At 33.6% G+C, this 18179-nt stretch overlaps 1 protein-coding gene across 2 annotated transcripts in view; it reads left to right on the forward strand.

Annotated features, from left to right (window-relative positions):
• Positions 1–475: 475 nt before the first annotated feature.
• The window catches only part of LOC102800786 (epidermal growth factor receptor substrate 15-like), a 33437-nt gene continuing 15733 nt past the window's right edge, over positions 476–18179 (forward strand). For both annotated transcript variants that reach the window (XM_085503498.1, XM_085503499.1), the window contains exons 1-9: positions 476–639; positions 762–845; positions 1317–1380; positions 9933–10165; positions 13786–13935; positions 14984–15068; positions 16425–16551; positions 16670–16797; positions 17786–17900. In XM_085503498.1, the coding sequence (XP_085359624.1) occupies positions 621–639; positions 762–845; positions 1317–1380; positions 9933–10165; positions 13786–13935; positions 14984–15068; positions 16425–16551; positions 16670–16797; positions 17786–17900 (1005 nt within the window). In that variant the 5' untranslated portion in view covers positions 476–620. The remainder of the gene's footprint in view (positions 640–761; positions 846–1316; positions 1381–9932; positions 10166–13785; positions 13936–14983; positions 15069–16424; positions 16552–16669; positions 16798–17785; positions 17901–18179) is intronic.

Consider the following 18179-nt stretch of genomic DNA (forward strand, 5'->3'; position numbering starts at 1 on the left):
GGTTTGTTTATGGAAAAAGTGAATGGGGTACAGCAGACCAAAACAGCTTGGCGACGCGTTATTGAGAAGGAAAGAAACAAGACTGGATGGAAGTCATGGGCTGAAACCAGGGTTGCAGCAGCTGATAGGAGAGAATGGAGACGTTTGCTGCAGGCCCTATGTACCACTTGGCATCTGGTGGATTAGATAGATAGATTGATATTATGTAAATCAGCATGTTCCGATAATATCTTGCGTGGTAGCTAGTATGGTACTCCAACCGGAAAGACAACATTTATTTAAATAATTAAAATAAAATATTAAAAGTAAATATTTTACAATGTTAGCGCATACAGGCCCATACACGTAAAAATCCTGCATGCACTTGTTTATTCGCACAGTGCTTCTGCGCAGTATGAGAGCAACTTGAACACCTTTTAAAAGTTACAACATTCGCCCTCTACGGTATACACATATTTTGCACAGCCATGGGTCACGTGGCATTTGTATACACATTTACACAGTTCGTCATGCTCAGATGTTGCTAACGCTCTAATGAAAACACCGTTTTTTCGAGAATGAGGACGGATTGTATTTACTGTGTCGCATAATTGATTTGATGAACACAGCCGATTCCTAAAATGACCTCTGAATCTGACGGTGAGTAGACGAATTCTAACGCGGTCAAAATCTGTGCTGTGATTGTACATGGTCGTGCCGATTTTATTTCACTTTCAGCGTGAATTACCATCGTGACCGATGTTTTGTTTTTGTATTTACAGTCGCCTGGATTATTACCGGCGAAGAAAGGACACAATATGATGCATTATTTTATAGCCAAAACCCTGTTGATGGTCTGTTGACTGGTAAGTGTGATATCATAATGGTGTTGTTGATCGTTGAGTTGCCTGTTTCTCTGGCTTATTTTGTCCTTGTCACTACCATGACCCTATGCCACATGTTACTAGTGCACACCCCGTGACTGAAATAATGTTATAGTAAATACACGAAGTGTGCTAATGTGTACGTTACGTCGAGTCAGGGGACATATTCCAAGCAGTCTGTTGTGACCACACACGGACCACAGTCACTCTCCGACTGAACATTGGAAATAACTAGACATACTATTTGTTTGTTCCTATTTCCAAATAACACTGAAATAATTATGTCTAGTCACCAAGTTCCGAAGCGTGAACGACATAAGGGCATGTATCCAGCATGTGTACACTAAAGCACTGTTTGATTACTCATAATTTGTCTGCAATATTTACTGGTAGTGTTATGTACTGAGAATATTTCTACATGATGTAAACATTAATATGTTTTTTTTATACTAGGTGAGAAGGTCAAAGGCTTATTTCTACGTTCTAACATTCCTGCACACCTTCTCAGCAAGATATGGTAAGAAACTTTTATTCCTGATGACAATTATGATAAAATATGTAATGTTAAAACATTGATACTAAAGTTTCTGTTGAATTGTCAGTGCTAGAAATATCATTTTGAAGACTTAATTAAGCCAAGGGACGGTGATTAAGCCAACCTGAAATATAATAAATGCTTGGTTTCTGGTAACTCTACCTCCATAAGAGTTGATAATACTATGTTTGATTGACAATAGGGTTGTTCGCAAAAAATCAAAGGAATGACACAGTTTTACAAATTAAGAGATGAAAGCAATTTATTCACTTGATCTTCACAAACACTGTTCAGCCTTCAGCAATATCTAAAGTGAAACAGTCCATAAAAATAGTGTATTTTCAAAATCTACAACTATTCTGTGTGCACCATATTGTTTCCAGCATGTATACTGATGACATACATGAGCACCATGTGTTCTGTACTTGGTGATCTGAGTGTCTGCGACAGTTTTGGTAGTGTTGTGAAAGTAAAAAAAAATTCTTGAAATATTAATTCAGTTTATTTTTGCAATATACTGTAGTCTAAATGGCACAGTGTGTTAGACTAAATGGCACAGTGTGTTAGACTAAATGGCACAGTGTGTTAGACTAAATGGCACAGTGTGTTAGACTAAATGGCACAGTGTGTTAGACTAAATGGCACAGTGTGTTAGACTAAATGGCACAGTGTGTTAGACTAAATGGCACAGTGTGTTAAACAGGTCAAATGAGGACAACCTGTGCAGTTGATAACTGCATTACTTTGCTGTAATTTTTAGTGATTTGTGAATTCTAAGGAAATTTCTTTGCTTGAACAAAGCACTTGAAAAATGATTTCAATGATGGAACAGTTATTATTTCTGTTTCTAATTTACTTTTTGTTCACTCATTTGTTTGTCTGAATTGAATGCTTTTATGAATAATTAGTCACATGACATGAAGTTTAATGACATCATTTGAACAAATGTTCACCTTTTGTATGAAATTTATGAAAATAATTGATGATGATTTGTCACCGGATAAAAGTGTTTTACAATGACTCAGATACTGTATTTCAATAAGTATGAAATTCATAAATGCAAATATTGCCTATAGAGGACAGTGTTGCATGTTATTGATGTTGATGCTGATGTAATATGTGACCTCATCTTTTTAATCAGGGTAGCAGCTTTAGTCTTACAAAGTATTATGGTAATAAAATCACTTGTTTTTTTATTGAATGATTTACCATCTGTCAGTTTTATTCCATTATATTGTCTAGTGATTATTACAAGAGACATAATTTCACAAATCAGTGAATATTTTTTAGTATTGAAAATTTCACTATGGATCGAAAAAAATATTAACACGAAATCATCAAAACACAAAAATATTTTACTTTGATATTATTGTAAACTAATTTTGTTGTATAGGTCCTAATATCCTTGTCTGCTTAGGTCCTAATATCCTTGTCTGAAGACAGGTAAAACAGTACACACAGTGTAGACAGGTAAAACAGTACACACAGTGTAGACAGGTAAAACAGTACACACAGTGTAGACAGGTAAAACAGTACACACAGTGTAGACAGGTAAAACAGTACACACAGTGTAGACAGGTAAAACAGTACACACAGTGTAGACAGGTAAAACAGTACACACAGTGTAGACAGGTAAAACAGTACACACATTGTAGACAGGTAAAACAGTACACACATTGTAGACAGGTAAAACAGTACACACAGTGTAGACAGGTAAAACAGTACACACAGTGTAGACAGGTAAAACAGTACACACAGTGTAGACAGGTAAAACAGTACACACAGTGTAGACAGGTAAAACAGTACACACAGTGTAGACAGGTAAAACAGTACACACAGTGTAGACAGGTAAAACAGTACACACAGTGTAGACAGGTAAAACAGTACACACAGTGTAGACAGGTAAAACAGTACACACAGTGTAGACAGGTAAAACAGTACACACAGTGTAGACAGGTAAAACAGTACACACAGTGTAGACAGGTAAAACAGTACACACAGTGTAGACAGGTAAAACAGTACACACAGTGTAGACAGGTAAAACAGTACACACAGTGTAAACAGGTAAAACAGTACACACAGTGTAAACAGGTAAAACAGTACACACAGTGTAGACAGGTAAAACAGTACACACAGTGTAGACAGGTAAAACAGTACACACAGTGTAGACAGGTAAAACAGTACACACAGTGTAGACAGGTAAAACAGTACACACAGTGTAAACAGGTAAAACAGTACACACAGTGTAAACAGGTAAAACAGTACACACAGTGTAAACAGGTAAAACAGTACACACAGTGTAAACAGGTAAAACAGTACACACAGTGTAGACAGGTAAAACAGTACACACAGTATAGACAGGTAAAACAGTACACACAGTGTAGACAGGTAAAACAGTACACACAATGTAAACAGGTAAAACAGTACACACAGTGTAGACAGGTAAAACAGTACACACAATGTAAACAGGTAAAACAGTACACACAATGTAAACAATACACACAATATAAACAGGTTAAACAATACACACAATATAAACGGGTAAAACCGTCACACAATGGAAATTAAAGTTCTTAAATAAAATAAATATATTTTGTGTATTTGGCAATCTTACTATATTTGTCATTATTTAAATAGTTGTTATGCACATTTGCTATTAGCTTGTTGATTTCACAGGCTGCCTCCCATGAAGTAATGAGAACTAACTTAGATGTCATTTTTCACATCTGCAGTTAAATTATGATTACAAGCTATCAATTACCTCAGAGCTCATAATAAACTAAAAAAAAAATAAACAATCGCTTTCTACTGAAAATCTATTTATTTGGCAAAAGAGAGTAGTTGCCTTTTTTTTTTTTAATTCACAGAGTAACCAATCAAGTCTTCCCCATTCTGGGCCAAATTTATTTTGATAATTTCAAATTTAAAAAAAAAATGAATCCTACAAAATCAGCTCACTGCTGTGTATTACTTTACTACCAGTTTCAGTCACACAATGTAAATTCCACGACATATTGCAGTTTATTTAGTCTGTATTGAATTATGTTTTCAGTTAATGTGTTTTTACATTATTGATTACAGTGCAGTGTACGTCATGACTAGAAAGTCTAGAATAAATATGATTTATCAGTTTCCCATCTTTTGCCTTCAAATTAGCTTTAAAAATGTATAAATCAACGTTTGATTCATTTTTTACCCCATAGAACCAACGTTCATGAAAACAAATTTTTGACTGTAATCTTGTTGAATCTGCCATATTTATGAATGCGTATGTTTCACACCTCCTGACTTGTGGGAAACATAACCAGCTGTTTCCGTATATGACCTTGTTTTGTTTGTTGATTAATAATTTTATCATTGCCGTGTTTGCATATGATAATGCTCAGAACTTTTTTTTTGGTGATTTATGGTTTTTCTAATTTGCATATATGAAAACTAATTACGATATTGAGTACATGTGATTTCATCCTGTTGATGGAAGAGGATAAAGTTATTATTTTAAAAGGTCTTATTTATAATATGAATATATCAATAAAGTGAGTTAACTGTTGAACCAATTCTATATGTGTTGAGACTTGCAGTCAATGCATGGTAAGTTGCCTTTAAAATTGCTTTCCCATTTGTTCTTTTATGCAGTAAATCTCCCACTGATTATTGTGATCACCATAACAAAAAAACAATAAAATTAGTTTAGCAACAAATCCTAAAATATTAGTCTAAGAGCACTGCAGCAAGTTGTCACAGTTATAAGTGGTGTCTATATAATAGACTCAAGGCCACTTTTACTTCTTTTTTTTTAAAATGATTCTTGCCAACATTATTCAGAATTTTATTTTTACTACTCCAGTGTCAATAAAAAAAAAAGCTTTCGTCATATCGTCAAAGGATGATTTTATTTTGTTGTGTGAGTTTTTGGCAAAAATTGTATTTTGAAGATATATTTATTAATAAATAAATAAACATAGCAACTTACTCCAATCTGTACTTGTCATCTCAATCAGTTTTTTGAGCTATTTAAATTAAAAAATTATCTGAATTTTTAACAATAAAAACCTTATTGTGTGAAAAATGGCCATCATTCATTACTATGTTGATGTTTCCATTTCAACACATCTTTCCTTATTCTAACCCTTTATCAAATCTTAAATGATTGAATAATGATTTATTAGATGAGATGCATATGATGTTTTCAGATATATTTTATGAATGATTTAAAAATCAATTAATACTTGGCAGTATTAAATATTTTCTGCTATGTATATTATTGTTCAATTCAGTCAGTTTCCAAAATACTGTGTTTTCTTATAATGAATGTGTGTGTAATATTATTGGTTAATGACATTGAGAGATCATAAAATATTGGAAATTGACAGCAATGCATTGTACCAATGTTTCATAAGTATTTTATGTGACAAGTTGAACAATTTGATTTACCAGTCATGGTTAAGGATTACATCTTGCATGTTAAGGATTACATCTTGCATGTTAAGGATTACATCTAGACTGGCGCAGTCGGGGTGATTAATTTGTTTTTGTAGTTTAAATAAAATTAAATAAATTGCAAAATGGAGGTGTTAGCGCAAAGTTCCTTGTAACTGCGAAATCACCCTGACTGGTTTACTCTGCATGGCCCTCTATCGACACTGCAGGAACCAGTCGATTTTTCAACGGGTAATTATGTTAATGAGTGTTCTAATTGACAATCATCTGAGCCAATCACAGCGTCTCTTCAACTGACCTCTGACCGAGAAGACGTCGACTGATTGTAGCAGTCGATATTTTTTTTTATTCTACGACTAGTACAAGTTACTTTTTTACACATTGTGATGAATTAGAAACGACGACTACGACAAACTCGAATTTCAACGCGCCGCCATGTTGGGTCTGCAGTGTGACCTTTACCATGTTGACCTCATTATGCACGTATTTCCGCGCCCACCTCATTATAATATGTGCATCATGAATATTTAAAGCAATGAATTTCCTGCAGAATAAACCAGTTGGGGTGATTTCGCGCTAACACCTCCATTTTGCGATTTTTTTTTAATTTTATTTAAACTACAAAAACAAATTAATCGCCCGACTGCGCCAGTCTAGATTACATCTTGCATGTTAAGGATTACATCTTGCATGTTAAGGATTACATCTTTACATGTTTCCAGAGTTCAATGCCCTTTTGCACACTGGTGAATCAAAGAATGTGGTATCACCAATTTTTGTCACTTTTCCCACCATTCCTAGGTACCAGTATATACATATACTCCAACCAGAATATTTTATCTTGTACTTAAATTGGCCCAATAAATTTACAAATTGATTGATATTCTCGTCTTGTTAACACCTGTAATCACCTGCTGGGGCTGTTTTTTTTCCATTCATTTTTGTGGATGTTTCCAGACAGTATTGTGTTAATATTAGGATCTTTTTGTTTGATCACTACCAAACTTGATGGCCTGATATGTTTTTATGTGGTATCATCTATTTTGCACTTCACCAGGGGTTCTTCCAGACAGGGAAGCATGGTGCAGCGCCCTCATAACCCGGTCTTGTGCCTCTTACCTGGAACAGACAGTAAATTATGATCAGGTTTGCTCCCTCTTAAACATTTTTCTAGAAAAACCTGTTTTCACCAATATAATATTAATAAGTATTATTGAAATTGGAGAAAATTACAGGGAATATATTCCAAACATTTGATCAAAACCTGTAACAAATGTCTGTTTTATAGAAAATTAAACGCAAAAACATTTAAAATTGTGTAAAAAAAATTGTATCAGAATGAATCTGTGACATTTGTTAAAGATTTTTTATGAAATGAACTTGACTGTAGTTATGTTAGTTGCATAGCAACGTACAAGTATATATACTAGTAAGACGAATGAAGTATCATCATGGTGCTGCATATCATGCAGGTTTTCTAAAATCTACTAATCAGTGTGAAAGAAATTAATTAACAGCAAATATACAATGTATCAAGTGTACTGCAATGTCATTGTTTGTTCAAATACTGTTCAACAAATTCAACACTGTAATTAAACAAAAATTAATGAGAATTTTACCTTTTATTTGAATAACTGAAAAGTGTTCATATCCTACTTAATATACGATGAACTCTAAATGGCTTTGTCATTTGGAAAGCCCAGCTCATAAAAGTATAAGCAGTTTGTAAAGCGGAATCAAAAAAATTGTTTCCATAGAGACAGTGACGTCTACTCACCCTACATAATAACATATGTGCTCTGTTTGGCAGGCCTACAATTTATGAATGGAACGGTATTAAATGGTGGAATTGAATGAAAATATTAAATTAAATATTATAATATACACTTGTGTTTGCTTGTATGCCAGGTCTGTAGTGAACACAAACGTATTATATTGCGTGTAAACTCAGTCCTCTGTAGTAAACATGGACATGTTATTGCATTTTCACTCAGTTGATTATTATATTCAATTTATTTTTCACTCAAATTTGAAAAAAATTCTGAATTGTCAACAAATCTATTCAATTTCACTTTCCACTACAGAACGTTTTTGTATTTTATGAAATGAAATGTCCTTCATGTTTGCTTTGCCTGTATGACTTGACAACATTTGTTTTACATATCCGATTCAAAATGGCCAGCTGACAGCCGTTTTGTTTTCAAAAGGCTGTTCACACATAATCATCTTAGGATACATATGTATATAGTGATGTGTAATTGGACATTTGATTGGACCATTCACTATCAAGGATTATTTGACAATTATTTTCCACTACAATGTAAGTAGTTGTCAATGAAACACAAAAACTGTTCAATATTCTAACATTTAAAATTTGTTATATCAATGCCATGTTTACACGATTGGACGAGATCATGTTTTAATCCATAATATTTAGATATTATGATCCTGTTTTTGTTTGATTACTACTGATTTACTCATTTATGGCACAAACTTGATTTGTGTACCAGAACAAAAGCTTATAACTTTGGTTCTACAATGTATGTATTCATGTGTCCCTTGATACATTGTAATGTACTGAGAATTACACACAGGTGATTTTTTTAGTTTTTTGTTTCATGTACAATATAGGGGTATTTTAGGGCATTTATGGTTAAAAAAAGGCCCTTCCATTTTTAGTCAAAAAAATGCTAAAAATGTGTGCTTCATTTTAACTCTGAAGCACTTTGTCTTATTTTCAGAGAAATTTTTACCATTTGCTGTGTTAAAACTCTGAATTGCTTGAGCAATTTTCACAAAAAATTCATTAACTTCAAACCATAGTTTATCAGATACAACAAAAATTATGCTTGGTATGGTTACTCATCTCCAGCAATATCAACAATCTCTGCAATAGTTCAGCTATAAACTCAGCATTCATCAACATGGAAACAAATAAGTAAGGGGTGACGGCTAAGAAAACATGCACTACGTACACCACAGTAGGCTTAAAAACAATTATGCATTGAGTGGGAGTTTGAGAGAAAACATTCAATGTGTAAAATGTCACAGAAATTTGTTATCCTTGGTGTCTTTGAAAAGTTTCTTCAATTTCCATTTGATCTGTTCAGTCGCCCTTTCAAGTTTCTCATGTTGAGCTATCAATCTATCACAATATGTCTTTACACTGCCAAATTGATATTAGGGAGTGTACCTCTTTGTCAAGCCAGAAAATACAAATGATGTTGTCTAGCTCTGCCATAATTGAAATGAGAGGTTACTTGAAGAAGACAATTGAGGGTGTGATTACGACCAAATTACATTTACACTGTCGGAGCCATGTTGGGGCCCAATCCTATCAGAGCTCAACCCAGAGGGTTTATATTGACACCGAACATGGCTTAAACCAGCTCAAGTTAAATATGTATATACAGCCATTTTTCCTGGCATAGGGTATAGAACTTACACCAATAAAAGTATTCACTTCAAGTGAGACAGTATTTTCAACTTAACGCATTCTCATTTATTCTAATAAAGCTAGTTGACCATCCAATTCAGATACCTTGCATTGTAATAACAGTTTTTTTCATTTTTTGCTCACTCTCTTCATTTAAAGACTACGACCAAATCGGAACGTATAATTGCACCATTTCATACATGCCTTGGCCAATTTCATTCAAACTTCATAACAATATCATATACATTCACACATGTATTTGTTTCATGATCTAATTCAAGATGGCTAAAAACTGGATTTCATTCAAACTTTATATATCCATTAAAAGAATTGTCCTTGATGCGCAACTTCTCTCCTTCAGAATGGCTGACTGATGGCCATTTTGGCTTTATCGAATGCTGTTTTTGGAGCTACATTTCTAACATGGCTGGAAAGATCGCTTTACACATGCATCATGTAACACATTTGCACATGCATCTATTTCAGAATCTGATTCAAGATGGCTGATCATCATTTTTATATGTTAAAAATGCATTATAAATGTTGGTATGAATAAAGGAAGGAATTTCACAAATAAACTGGCTTCACTTTGTATCATGTTTGTCACTAAAAACTTGACGAAGACTTGTCATTGACAATCACTTGGTTTCTTTTGTAGGAGATTGTCTGATGTGAATCATGATAATCTGCTGGATGTGGGTGAGTTTGCAATCGCCATGCACCTCATTCATTATCACCTTCGTGGTAAAGATCTTCCATCATCACTGCCACAGTGCTTGGTACCTGAACCACAACCATTGAACAATGTGTCTGTCATGACAGAAAAGGAAAGGGAAATTTATAGACAAGTCTTTGAGAAACAAAATAAAGACAGTACAGGCTATATTACAGGTAGGGCTCTGCTGTTTATGCATCATATATGAAAGATCATTCATTGTGTCTTGGCTTTTAAATGTTATTTTCAAATTCTTCTTGAACACATTCAACAAGATTGCCTTGATATTTGAGGTGTACATTATTAGTCCCTGTTCGGACGAAGTCCGAAAACGGGGACTTATAATTCGGTCACTGTGTGTCCGGCCGTCCGTGCATCAGTCTGTCCAGAGTCATATCTCAGAATCCCTTGGACCGAGTCCATTCATTCATTCTTTGCATGTGCCTAGTACTTTATGCGGAACATATGCACATTCAGTGGTTTTGCAATTCGATTCAAAATGGTCGACTGGCAGGCATCTTGTTTTTTTAGCTCCGCTGTCGACTTTGTCGAGCGGAGCTTATCATATGAGTGATTGTCCGTCGTCGTCCGTCGTCGTCGTCCGTCGTCCGTGTCAATGTTTTACTTTTTCGACTTCTTCTTGAAAACTACAAGCCTAAATGCTTTGATACTTGGTGTACATGTACCTTGGGTAGACCTCTCTTAGGTTTGTTCATTTCATGTTGATATCTTTAATTCTCTAATTTTGGTGAATATTTTTGTCATTTTTGGTAAAAACTATATTTTCGACTTCTTGTTAAAAACCGCAAGTGCAATTGCTTTGATATTACATCTATAGGTACTACATGTGGACCTCTCTCAGATTTGTTAATTTTGTAATGATATCTTTAATTCTTTAATTTTGGTGAATATTTTTGTCATTTTTGGAAAAAACTGATATTTTCGACTTCTTGTTAAAAACCGCAAGTCCAATTGCTTTGATACTACATATATAGGTACTACATGTGGACCTCTCTCAGATTTATTCATTTCGTGATGATATCTTCAATTCTCTAATTTTGGTGAATATTTTTGTCATTTTTGGTAAAAACTGATATTTTCGACTTCTTGTTAAAAACCGCAAGTGCAATTGCTTTGATATTACATATATAGGTACTACATGTGGACCTCTCTCAGATTTGTTCATTTTGTAATGATATCTTTAATTCTCTAATTTTGGTGAATATTTTTGTCATTTTTGGTAAAAACTGATATTTTCGACTTCTTGTTAAAAACCGCAAGTGCAATTGCTTTGATATTACATATATAGGTACTACATGTGGACCTCTCTCAGATTTGTTCATTTTGTAATGATATCTTTAATTCTCTAATTTTGGTGAATATTTTTGTCATTTTTTGGTGAAAAGTGATATTTTCGACTTCTTGTTAAAAACCGCAAGTCCAATTGCTTTGATACTACATATATAGGTACTACATGTGGACCTCTCTCAGATTTGTTTATTTCGTGATGATATCTTCAATTCTTTAATTTTGGTGAATATTTTTGTCATTTTTGGTAAAAAGTGATATTTTTGACTTCTTGTTAAAACCGCAAGTCCGATTGCTTTGATATTACATATATAGGTACTACATGTGGACCTCTCTCAGATTTGTTCATTTTGTGATGATATCTTCAATTCTCTAATTTTGGTGAATATTTTTGTCATTTTTGGTAAAAAGTGATATTTTCGACTTCTTGTTGAAAACTGTAAGTCCGATTGCTTTGATATTACATATATAGGTACTACATGTGGACCTCTCTCAGATTTGTTCGTTTTGTGATGATATCTTCAATTCTCTAATTAATTTATTTTGGTGAATATTTTTGTAATTTTTGGTAAAAAGTGATATTTTTGACTTCTTGTTAAAAACTGTAAGTCAGATTGCTTTGATACTATTCATATTGTTCATTTTCTAATGATGTCTTCACTTCTTTAATTGAAATGTGCATTGCTAACAGCGGAGCTATCTCAGCCGATAGGCTGCTTGTTTTATATGCGGTATCTTGGACATGCTCTGTCAGTTTTCATTCAAATTTGGCACATACATATACTTTATACATGTTAGGATGCATGTCCATGACAATTTGTTTCAAAATCTGGTCAAGGATGGCCGATTGACAGCCATCTGACTTTTTAGCTCCGCTGTCGACTTTGTCGAGCGGAGCTTATCATATGAGCGATTGTCAGTCGTCGTCGTCCGTGTCAATGTTTTACTTTTTCGACTTCTTGAAAACTACAAGCCTGAATGCTTTGATACTTTGTGTATATGTACCTTGGGTAGACCTCTCTTAGGTTTGTTCATTTCATGTTGATATCTTCAATTCTCTAATTTTGGTGAATATTTTTGTCATTTTTGGTAAAAAGTGATATTTTCAACTTCTTGTTAAAAACCGCAAGTGCAATTGCTTTGATATTACATATATAGGTACTACATGTGGACCTCTCTCAGATTTGTTCATTTCATGATGATGTCTTCAATTCTCTAATTTTGGTGAATATTTTTGTAATTTTTGGTTAAAAAGTGATATTTTCGACTTCTTGTTAAAAACTGCAAGTCCGATTGCTTTGATACTATACATATTGTTCATTTTCTGATGATGTCTTCAATTCTTTAATTGAAATGTGCATTTCTAACAGCGGAGCTATCTCAGCCGATAGGCTGCTTGTTGTCCTTACTACTAGGTTTATGTATCATTTTTATTCGTATTTGGCACATACATATCAGTGTGTTTCACAATCAGATCAAAGATGGCCGAATAACAGCCGTTTTTATTTTTGGCCATATTACTACTACACGGAACACATGTTTTGATGTAAATAAACAATCTGTTGTATATGCCACTTGGAACTCAAGTTTCAAGGACACACTCGTGACAACCCCTCCGCTTTAATATGACAAGCACAAAGAGAACTTTCACAAATTTAATGGGGACCGTGTCATTTTCAATGACTTGTTATTATGGACAATTTGTTTGATGAATCATTTCATAGATACACAGATGTATTGGTTTGACGACCCGATTCAAAATGGCTAAACGGTAGCCATTTTTTTAATAAAAATCAACAAATTCCAACATTTCTAGCATTCCAGAACCAGATCTTGGTCGTTTATGGATGTATTTCATTCAGACTTGGTGCATACATTTAATAATATAGGATCTTGATGTACATCAATTTGTTCAGATTAGATTCAAAATAGCCAACCAATGGCTGTTTTGTTTTAATTAATGCTGTTCTAGAGCAATATTTCTTAATATGGTCAAGTACTTGTTTGACGATCAGATACAAGATGGCTGAATGTCAATCATTTTAATCAAGCAATGTCAATCATCAAAATCATCATAATCAAGCATCACTTTTGGATCCATATCTCTGACATGTTTATATTCAAACTATATTACTATAAATAAAACTATATTTCTTAAAGTTGATAACTAATGGGGACTGTGCCATGCATGCCTTTTTTTTAGTCTGACTAAATGGTCTGAGAAGCTATTTACTTGTTTTTTTGAGTGGAGCTACCATGCTGCGTGTCGAATGAAATCTTTTCATGTGAAATTAATATAATATTATGCAAATTAGCTGTCAACACTAACAAAAATTGGTCTTTTCAAATTAGCATATGTATTTCTACAACCCAACATTGATCATGGTCAGTGTCAACAAAATCAATCTTATGAATAATATAAGATATGAACAAATTATCAGCAAAAGTATTTTGTAAAACTGATCAAGTTGTTTGTTTGTATCTATAGCAACAGCTGCCAAAGAACTGTTTCTGAGTTCTAAGCTATCAATTGGATGTCTTGCCTTAGTATGGAACCTTGCTGATATTGATAGAGATGGACTTCTAGATTCTGATGAGTTTGCCATTGCTTTACATGTACTCAGGTTTTTACGGAGAGGTTAGTGATGATTATCTGAAATTGAATATGGCTTGGTCATTTTTCCATGGAAACCTAATCAGCAATCTTGTAGGGATTTGTGTCACAGAAAGCCCACAATCAGAGGTAGGATTTATAGCCCAGAGTTAGATGCATTTAACACTACATGTACAAATGTACGATACTGTAAAGGGGGTAATTATTCACTGGGTTTTAATTTAGCTTATTTCGCTGACTGGAAAAATGCGCTAAATTAAAACACAGTGAATATGTAAAATTTAGCATAGAACGCATTATCTAAATGACGAAACCGTGAATTTAAAACCCACTGAATATGCCTGAAATGGTAAATCAGTGAAATTTAAACCCAGTGAATATTAGTCATTTTACAGTATTAAGCCGTGTCACCAGCCCCAGATGTTGCCCGCAATTGCATACTGGACTTTCCAGTCATTGGTCGAGTATCTGGGTGATGAATGTACAGGTGTTGTAGACCAATTAACAATTGATGTCATGGCTGATATTTAAAGTATGACTGCAAGTTTTCACAAGATTGCTACTCAAGATTTTGACTGAGGGAGGAGGGCCCATCATTTGAGCGACCCTGAAATCTGGGTTGTAGATTCACCTACCACTACAGCCAAACCCAATGTTTAAAATCAAATCCTGAAGTCGAACAAAAAAGGAAACCTAGTAATAGAGGTAGATTTTGACACTCTTCAACTCCAGTCGCCAGTTCACTTGGGTGACCAGCTTTGCACCGGTTGCTGTATTGTTCTAACATGCATCATGACTTGGCACCCATCAGAAAAATTCAGGTATTGAACATTCCTACACTCACACTAGTCCTGGGCTTTCAGTTATTATACCATGCTTGTTAATTTATAGAATCTATTATTTTTTTCTGGCAAGTTTATTTATATGATATTTTAGAAATAAATATGCGAGTATTGTTATGTTCTTTCCATATTTTTCCACATTAACCTGCAATTCCCTACTCTACTCATAAATACAAATCTAATTTACCATTTAAATTGTTGACAATTATGACACGTGCCTTGTTTTGTAGGTAATCAAATTAACGGTTCGTTACCTGTATTATCACTACTGCCTCCTAAAGTGTCTTCAAACAGTATAGAAGGAAAACAAAGAAAGTAAGGTCATGCATGTCGTTGTTACATCATTTCACTAGTTCTGATACAATGTGGTCATGTCGTTGTGACATCATTTCACTAGTTCTGATACAATGTGGTCATGTCGTTGTGACATCATTTCACTAGTTCTGATACAATGTGGTCATGTCGTTGTGACATCACTAGTTCTCATTATATGACCATTGTTTGTGTGAGAATATCATGGATTTATAAAATTAGGGTATGCAAGGTTGTGATATACTGTAAAACACTTTGAAATAGCTACATGCCATTTTAGTGAATTTGACCATGCATGAATTAACAGAATCTTAATTTAGCTAAAGTGCCAATCACCTTACTGTGAGAATATACTCGACATTATATTAGCCACATCTTAATTTAGCAAAATTGCGGATTAGCAAAATTAGCTAAAATAACGAGCTAGCTAAAAAGACATGTTTTACAGTATTTCAAGCGAATTGAAAAAAAAAAAAAATCACAAAAACTCAAGAGAATTTATATTTCTGGAAATGCCAATGTAAATTAATGAATCTGTCAATGAAATGATTTGTGTTCAACTCAAGACTATTTTTGTTGTGTCTGTGTTTATTTAATAAGCATGTAATATATATCTGTGTTTTCAAATATGGCGATAGTCTCGCTTATTTCTGTTTATGTAATCAAACATTTCCAGTCACTCACTGTGTTCTGTGATCCTATTGGTTATAACCACAAACATTTCCAGTCACTCACTGTGTTCTGTGATCCTATTGGTTATAACCACAAACATTTCCAGTCACTCACTGTGTTCTGTGATCCTATTGGTTATAACCACAAACATTTCCAGTCACTCACTGTGTTCTGTGATCCTATTGGTTATAACCACAAACATTTCCAGTCACTCACTGTGTTCTGTGATCCTATTTGTTATAACTGACAAACATTTCCAATCACTCACTGTGTTCTGTGACTATGATTAAAACTATGTTCAATTGAGTTGCATGTAATGGAATTGCTTTCAAACATAAAAAAAAATGAGAATTCGCTACTTGTGAGATAGTTGTTACATATCATACTACATGCTTATAAAAGTTGCAAACCCTTACCTGATGTATCCTTGGTAATTATTTTGATAAACATGATCATATTTATCGGGTTTTAATAATAAGTTCCATTGCGATTTTATCAGTGAAAATAGTATCAATAAAACCCAGTGGATAATTAATGTGTTTACAGTAAAAACCCAGTGGATAATTAATGTGTTTACAGTAAAAACCCAGTGGATAATTAATGTGTTTACAGTAAAAAACCCAGTGGATAATTAATGTGTTTACAGTAATATATTCTAAGCAGCAGTTATATTGTATACCATGACAGAATTGCTGAGATTGAAATCAAGAAACAGAAATTGTCAACAGTAAGAGAAAAATGTAGGATAGAATTGGAAAAAGAAATTAAGAAAACTGAGCTTGAGAGGGAGAAAGTGAGGGTGAGAAAAAGGAGGGTAAGTTTAAGAGAATATATGTACATGTATGTAAATCAAGTACTGCTTTGTGGGATACATATTTAGTTACTAAATATCATAATGATGATAATGACTCAAAACGATAATTTGTATTTAGTTGGAAGCACAGAAAGACCAGTGGTATGAAGAAGGTACAATTAAACAACTGAGTTCTATTGAACAAGAAGAAAAACTACTTAAAAATGATTTACAAAACTTAGAGCAACTAGAGGATTGTGTAAAAAAGTAAGTATTTAGAACATTTCTTCAAATCAGTGTTCTGCTGGTTGCTACGGCACTGCATGCAATATTTACTGAAATATTAGAACCAATTCTATTCTCAATTTTGTCACGTTTTAGTGAGTGCAGTGAATGAAAAAAAACACTTATGGAATAGAAATAAATGGCACCAAAACGAAAACAATGATAGTATACAATAAACAGATGGTACCATTGATCAACATAGAATGAACACCGATTGAACAAACTCAATATAGGGCATGTGGTAACTGAAGATGGAGCATGTGAAGTTGAAATTAGAAGTAGAATATAGACTGAAAGATCATCATTGAACAATGCATCTAGAGAATGAAGATTGAAATTAGAAGTAGAATATAGACTGAAAGATCATTGAACAATGCATCTAGAGAATGAAGATTGAAATTAGAAGTAGAATATAGACTGAAAGATCATCATTGAACAATGCATCTAGAGAATGAAGATGTTAGAGTATAAATATAGAGGCAATAAATGATGAAAGACTGTTAAGATGTTATTGTATGGTTTAGAGATGTGGACACTATAGAAATCACTTTGGAATGTGGTTGTATAGAAAAATTTTAAATGTATTAACATAAAATAAACCAAGAAATATTAAATATTGCAAAACAAAAAAAAATCACTACTAGCTCTCAACAAGAATAGAAAGCATCAATATTTTGAACACTTGATTAAAGTAAATGGGTTGCAAATAATGCTACTAGATGAAAATGGGAAGTAAAAAAATAGGCACAGACCAAGAACAATATGAATTGATAACATCAATGAGTGAATGAAACAAAGCTTTAGTGAATATGTTAGTCTAAGAATAATTGCAGAGAAAATAAATAGATAAATAGATATCCACGTTAGCTGACCTGCTGTGAGCAGATTTCACAACTTAATGACTCATTATTTTACTCATTGTCAATTCAGATACAAGATTTATTTGTAAACATTATTTTATTACTTTCAGACTGACTACAGAAATTGATACAATATTACAAGAAGCGGCAAGATTAAACTTAGAAGAAAAAATACTCTTACATGAAAAACAACTTCTAGAGAAAGAAAATGATCATACCAAAGAGGTAATTTTGTAACCATCATCTATATGTACTAGGTCATTTAGGCACTCACTATTTGTATAACAATATTTTTCTTCTTGTTGCTTGTATTCCAAACTTTTTTTAGTCCCCGTTCGAACTTATGTTTTGACCTCCGTGCGTGCGTCTGTGCGTGCGTCCGGACGTGTATCTTAGAAATGTCTGGACCAATCACAATCAAACTTCACACGTACATCATATATGATATTATACATATGCACGTCAATTTGTTTCACGTTCTGATTCAAGATGGGCGAATGGCGG

Source organism: Saccoglossus kowalevskii, chromosome 9 (assembly GCF_978046115.1).
Source record: "Saccoglossus kowalevskii chromosome 9, keSacKowa6.1, whole genome shotgun sequence".
NCBI lineage: Eukaryota > Metazoa > Hemichordata > Enteropneusta > Harrimaniidae > Saccoglossus > Saccoglossus kowalevskii.